The sequence below is a fragment of the Poecilia latipinna genome, unplaced genomic scaffold, assembly GCF_001443285.1.
Source record: "Poecilia latipinna isolate Pla-1442-1.1 unplaced genomic scaffold, P_latipinna-1.0 Scaffold3420, whole genome shotgun sequence".
Lineage (NCBI taxonomy): Eukaryota > Metazoa > Chordata > Actinopteri > Cyprinodontiformes > Poeciliidae > Poecilia > Poecilia latipinna.
Window position 1 is genome coordinate 40,733 of NW_015116036.1, and position 7,334 is coordinate 48,066.

At 34.7% G+C, this 7,334-nt stretch overlaps 1 protein-coding gene across 1 annotated transcript in view; it reads right to left on the minus strand.

Annotated features, from left to right (window-relative positions):
- LOC106940925 (biotin--protein ligase-like) overlaps positions 1-7,216 on the minus strand; it is a gene marked incomplete at its 5' end in the record, with an annotated part of 24,543 nt that extends 17,327 nt beyond the window's left edge. The window contains one exon of the mRNA XM_015023813.1: positions 6,933-7,216. Coding sequence (XP_014879299.1) covers positions 6,933-7,216 — 284 coding nt within the window. The remainder of the gene's footprint in view (positions 1-6,932) is intronic.
- Between the last annotated feature and the right edge of the window lie 118 nt (positions 7,217-7,334).

The following is a 7,334-nucleotide window of genomic DNA, read 5'->3' on the forward strand; positions in this document are numbered from 1 at the left end:
TTATCATGACATTATGGAAAATAATGAACTTTATCACAATATTCTAATTTTATGACCAGCACCTGTATTGGTGAGCAAAGACCTTTTAGGTCATTATAATGATTAGGTTGGTTGATCAGTTTAAGACTGGTCCAAGTAAAGCTCACTCCACAGATGAGTCTAATCAAAAGACCAGATGATGCTTCAGCCTATCAGCCTATAGAGGCTGATAGGCTTTCTATAACAAAACTTCAGAAAATAGGAAACATTAATTTTTGTGTGTGTATTTGGAACATATATAGACCAATAAATGTCAACTTAGAGTAGAGGCTAAGAAGTTATCATTATACTTAACAGCAGGTCAAATAATTCATTAAAATGTCATGACATTATCTATACTATATGCAGTAAGATTAGCTAACAGTCCATTGGAAGCAAATAAGTATACATCAATGGCATGTTCACAAGAAAGTATTATGACACAGAAGTGTTGTTTAAATTGAAGGCGGCGTGTCCTGCAAGGGTTGTGGGGGTGGGGCGGTAGGCTGAACACATAGCTGCAGGAGGAAGGAAGATGAAAAAGTGAAAGCAGAAATTAGTCTGAGGGTTTAAAATAGCTCTTCTTTGAATCGTTATATCTGTGGGATTTTAGCGAGTTTAAGCTTGGCTTAAATGCAGCCAGGAGTTGATTCTCTAGGAACTGCTTCCACATTTCGGACACTGCCATAAAAAGGTCTAACTTACAATTTCAGATGATTGCTTTTTCCATCAGAAAATACCTTAAAACAAGATTTCCTTTCATAAGCACATTTACATCGATTATTCAGATCAATAAAGAACAATCTAATCCATAAATGTGATTAAATAAAATAATCCTGTTTACTGAGGAACAGCTAAAATTAGAATTTTCTAATGGAAGTGATCTGTGGGAGATGGCTGCTCCACCACTACGGGGAAGCTGAGGTACTGATAAATGGCCTTCATTTATTTTGGATATACGAATATACCTTGCATGGCAGTGGACTACAATGCAATATTACCCATTGAAATGCAATGTGTGCCTCAAAGTATTTTTATCACACCAAACAAAAAGATGCATGCAATTCAAACTGAATGGTGGAACTCCAACTTGAAAAGCATTGTTTAATTGGCTAAAGAGGAGTTTTTTTGCACTCCTAAAGAGGAGTTTTTTTGCATCAGAATGCAGATGCCTTCTATTCATAAAGACACATGCACAAAGCTGGAATGATTGAGGGATTCATTTGTGCAGCTATTTATGGACATATGTGATTCTCTACATTTTTTCCACTTTGGGAATCAATTCTAACCTATTTAGAGTTCATCTGCTGATTTGCTGATCCCATTTTCTTTTTCAGTGAGAATGAAAGTGCACCTTAATATTTACATGTATTTTCTGCACACAGACTGATCGCATTTACGTCTACATGTGACAAAAACAGAGGAAATGTACTGTTTACATGGCAATTTCCCCCTCATTTTAGTTTTGTTATATTTATTTATTTTGTGTGTGTATGTGTCTTACTTTATTGTATGGGGATAAATGTGGTTCAGTTTCATTATTTAAGTGTAAACAATAAAAGATTAAAATCATGAAAACATTGAGTTTGATGCTCCTGAAATTAAACAACATTGCACAGAGTCAAATTTCAGTGTATTAAGTTCTGGTGCTTTATAATTTGTTATTTTCCACAGAGAAAATTTCAGTGGCTGCTACACATTTTCACAGCAGGTAAAAAGCTGCATAAAAGTTTTGCATTAAACATCTTTTGAAAAGAAAGCTCTTTTAAAAAAAAATATTTTCATTCTGACTCCTGGGTTTTTGCAGCTTGAAAGATTTTTGCTGCTGCAATTACTTTTGGCCCACTTTTTATGTGTGAACTGCAACGAGTTAGCTCAAATCATACCCAAATTTTGCCCCCAAATTCCTGCTTTTCTAAGAATCTTTAAATGAAAAACACTTATTTGTAGCACTTATTTGTTCTTATGGTTAAATGAAATAGCTGACTGCAAAAAGTCTAATCTAGGTGCTTTTTATTAACAATACTGTCTCTGTAATAAAATTATTTTAGCAAGAGCAATGGAAATATTTTGCCTTTTTGTGTTCAGCAATTTTTTTTTAATTACGTTATCTTTCATATGCTTGGGTTAATATTGTGAAGGGCTGCAAAAAGAAAAATTCAGAGCTCTGCAATTTCTGGATCCTGTCTGATTTTTGATCGCAAACCAACAGTCACCAACACCAAAAAATACCATGAGAATCTCTTTTACCAGATTCTCATGGTAAAAGAGAATCTCTTTTACCATGAGATTCTCCTACTGGCCAATCTTTAATCTTCTAGAATTTTGTTTAATTGCTTACAATTTAGTTCAGAAGTCCAAGTGAGGGGACCACCAAAGACATTCAAAGGCCAGTGCCTGTAGAGACCACCAGACAGACTAGAGGTGACCTTCCATAACAAGCAAGGCCCCTTTAAGCAAAGCTCCAAGATTGCCAGAGCTGGTTGGCCAAAGATGCTACACAAGTTGCTACAGTTAAGGAATCAAAATTATTTATGGAAACCTTTAAGAAAACAACACAAACAAAAAAACCAAGCATTTTGTGTTAAAACAAAACCTTTCTCTTCCACAATTAAACTGATTCTGGGTTGATAGAAAACATAGCTTTTAAACACAAGATTTGCTCTCAAAGTAAGCAATCCTGCCTAAAAAAGTCAGTCAGTTTTTGTGTAGATCACATACAAAACAGATTTGTAAAAGGGGCCTCATTGATTTCTTAGCAGTTTGAGTAGAAGTCAGCAGTGCAAGTGTTGCTCCAGGCATAAGGATCAAATTTAGCAGAGCAGGAAAAGAATTATTATACTCTGTGGATGTGCCAAGTGCTCTCTCTGCTAAATAAATATTTCTACCTCAACTCAGTACCAGCAGCATCTATTTATTGCAGTAAATATTTTACATTATTTCAACAACTATATAACTGGAGTTTTCAATCCATATCACAAATAAAAAAACAAAGCATATTAATAGAAACACTTTATAAAGACTAGGCATAATTACCAGAAAACCACACACTTCTTATACAGTATATATAAGCTGATACTTAGAGACATGCTGAAGCTACAACTAGCTGGCTGGCATGAGCTAGAAGCTCTGGTGCTAATTGACCAATCAGATGGTTTGTTGAAGAGGAGTACTTACTGTTATTTCAACAGTCTTTTTGTCTCGATAACCTAAAGATGCTCATGTCAATTTATGAGCATTGTAGAAATAACATGCTCATTGTCTAAGGTGTCTATCATGACAGAACCTTAATGAGATAAACAGGCCAAATCAACCAACACATTACCACTATGTACTTATTACTAATGTAATCTTTATTGTGCAGAGATCATTGGAGCAGAGGTTGAGCACAATGAAGTGCACCAGAAATGCAGAAATACATGAAACATGCTAATTCCATAAAAGGATAAACTTTTGTCTGATTTAGCCAAACTCATGCAAATACCATTACATACGTAATGGTATTTGCTAAGAGATGCATGTTGAAACTTTTTCTTGAAGGCCCGGAACAATGCACATAACTTATTTTATTTATGTAAAATTAAAAAAAAAAATTGTAGAATTGCATAAATTCTAAGATTTTTCCTATAATGACATCATCAGGAGCTGGATTTAATCAGGATTCTTTGAGAATACGAGTCCTGCATGTTTTATATTTCGTCTAAAATGGAATCAAATCAATACAAACCAATCATCTCATCTGCAGATAAAATAAGGCTTCTCAAAAAAAGCTCTCTGATGACAGAATTTAAAAAGTCACATATCATCTAAAAAATGTCAAAATCGAAAGAAAAATTAGTAATAGACTATCTATCTGGAAAGGGTTACAAGGCATTTCTAAGACTTTGGGACGTCAACAAACATAAGTGAGAACCCCACTAGAGAAAACCTGCAACTTCCCTAAAGAGTGTCTGCTTGATGGCAACCAATCTACAACACTGAAAGAAGGTCTAAGTGTATGTTCCGTTAGAAGCTATTTTAATGTAATAAACCATTAATCGGCAACTGATCATAAGTCGATTAATTGTTTACACCCCTAACCAAGACTGATGGTTCAAGCATTCAACTAAAGGCTTTATATGACAGATGAACTAAACACTCATGTTACTGTGAACTTTCAGTTTACTAGTGAACTGAGACACATTTACAAAAGTCAACTCATTGCTATGAAAAACACCTGTGTTCTACCTGATATTTGTGACACTAAACTCAACTACTAAAACAAAATTACTGTGTGGACATTAAGGTTATACAGTTTTGGCTAAAATGTTTGCTGCTAGAAGTTGCACCATCTCCAGTTTTTTTGAACAAGACTCACCTTTTCAAAGAAAATAAACCAAATTTTTGGTCCAATGACATCATTGTCTTAAACATTCTTCATGTAACAGTGAAGAGCCTTTTAGATGGCAAAGTAATGTGCAGTAGATGTTGTGGTCAAGAGTTAAGGGATATTTTGTAGCTGCATGCATCATCTCTCTAAAGTCTTAACCAATTCTAGATGATAAAGCCAGTACTGGGTTTTTTTTCAGACACATAGTCAATTTAATCTTTATTAAATGTCTTGTGATTTACTTCTATCCTTAAACAAAGACATAAAGCACCGTGAGAGCAGGAGTATTTTTATCTGAAGGTTTAATAATTTCCTAAAGTTGCAGTGCCATGATGGAAGAAGTCACCACTCAAAAACTTTATACTTCTTGGATAACACAGCCATCTGAAAAATTGCCAGCCTCTATATAAGGAGTTTCATTTTTAAAAAGTTTTCCACAGGATGGTAGATTTTTCACAGGTTGTTAATTTAGTCTTTACCTAAATATTTATTTGAACAACACTACAGGCTAAATGTTACATTTAGCACAATTTGACATTGCGAGTCCATCTACTCTTTTCAAAACTGTATATGTGCCGAAAAAGAAGGCTTGCCTGAAAATATCCAGTATTATCAAGACATCAATTCAAATACTGGGAGACATGAAACATACATTCTTAATAATAACATTAATCAAGGGTTGCTTGAGAGGGACATCTGGAATCTTTAACGTTGTCAGTGAAATCAAACTGTAGCAGCAGATCTGGGGTTATTTGCTGTACTCATTCACCCAGCTTTAGTTTCCCTATAACCTTAATGACAACTATGTCTGTTCCAATCAACTCAATGCTCCTCCAGAGCCCATTTTTCAAACTTTCTGACAGTTTTAAGTGGTTCCACCTGCAGCCCGACTGACCCACCCAAGACACCACTTTTACCCACGTGTGTGGATGCAAACAAAGAAGGCTAGAAGCAACTTCCATTTGCTGGGGAAAGGTCACTGAGGAAATAAATTAGTTCCAGCCTGCCTATCCCCCTTTAGCAGTGTATGAAAGAACATAGTTAAAAGGAAAAACAGCAGGGGGAGGAAAGGGTGTGTCATTATACGTGATCAGTAGCTCTCTTAAGGTGAAAAACATCAGCATCATTATAAAACCATAAAGGTATTTTTCAAACATTAACTGTCTGTGAATTAGGCTACACAATTGATTGTGTAGCCCTGATTTCTAAACACAACATAGATCAAAATAATCAACTTTCTGGACTGTAGTAATATTAAAATTCAACGAATTAGAACATACCACCCGATAAGGCTCGCTTATCAGATTAAAAATACCTTCCTGAAATAAAATCCTTTAAGAAAGTATGGAACATATTTTAATAAGACCACATTTTTGTTTAAAATAAAGTATATTTTAAATTAATTAAGCTTATGTATTGGGTTGCATTATATGTAACCAGAAAATAATTATAGTTAACAGAAATAAAGACTTTAAAATATCAGTCTGTGTGTAATTAATCTATATATAATGACTTGGTGAATTGAGTTACTGAAATAGATTAACATGTTCAATAAAACACTGTTTTATTGAACATGTATCATGTTTTCAGATCTATTAATACATTAAAAATGTTTTAGAAAGGTATTAAGAAACTACATATGCATTGTTTTTGTAGACATACACATAAACTATTTGGTTAAGTATTCATCAGAAGTTATACCCTCACTGTCACATATTGCCTATTTGCCTAATATTGTACATCCCTAATATTAATCTGTGCAATTGAGCATGTTGATGTCATCTTCGTATTTTTCCTCAAATGACATGTATAACTGAATAATCAAAAACATAAATAAATAAATAAATAAATAAATAATAAATTGATGGATTATTTAAAATAGTACTTAATTAGTAAAATATTTGACACCTGAAGTCATAGTAAGACCATGTGGTAAGAACATCTGCAATATGATGGAAAAAACATGCAAACTGCTCACACCTGCTGAACTTATGGGGTAAGGTTTTGCTGGCATATTATTAAATGGATTTGCTTTGTGTATCAAATGCTGAAGCACATCTGAAAACAGACATTTAGATTTATATATATATAAAAATATTTTTTTTTCTCAGTGTGTGAAATGAAATAAAATAAAATAAATTTCTCCATTTCAAGTCAGTAATTATTACCAGGAGGTCAGCTGACAGATTGGGCCCTCACCCTCAACAAACTGTTAGAAAATGTATTCATATTTATTATTTAAAGCCGCACCGACTCAAGCCATACCGTGCTCTGGGGGTCTGCAGAGAGGTTAACTGTGCTTTCCCTGACCCTAGAACTGCACAAGTCCCAAATGTAGGGAAAGTTGAGCCCTGATGATCTTCTTTGCAGACTTGATGGTTTGCTGCAGTCTGTCCCTGATTAGTTTGAAAGAATTAGCTTTGAAAGAATTTTATTCAATAAATTAAAATCACTGCCTTAATTAAAATCACTGCCTTAAGAAACAACAGATCCTGGTCTGAACATACATTTCAGGCATTAAAAAGCATTGTAAAATTGATGTTACCCTTCCAGCAGGTTCATGGTAGAAGTGGTAACTTCAGTGTACAGCAGGGTGTTTCCCAGATGGTTGGTCTTCAGATTTGTGCAGTAAGTCTCCATAACAAATTGGGTCATCTCTTGGGATTCTGTGACCAAAGACAGACAGTCCGAGGGACCTTCATGTGGTTCAGGGCTGGACGCTATCCTGAAGGAGGTTTTGGAGAATCGAACAATAGCATCTTCATCCGCTCGTTTGTGCAGGAACTTCAGAAAACTTTCCTTGGCATCCTGAGTGAAATGTGAATATGTCTAGGTTTAGTTAGATAGTGGTGGTTAAAAGTAGGAAGGAGCAATATAACCAGAGTTTGTTGAGATAAATTATTTAGAGCAGGGGTGTCAAACTCAATTTCACCGAGGGCCACTTCAG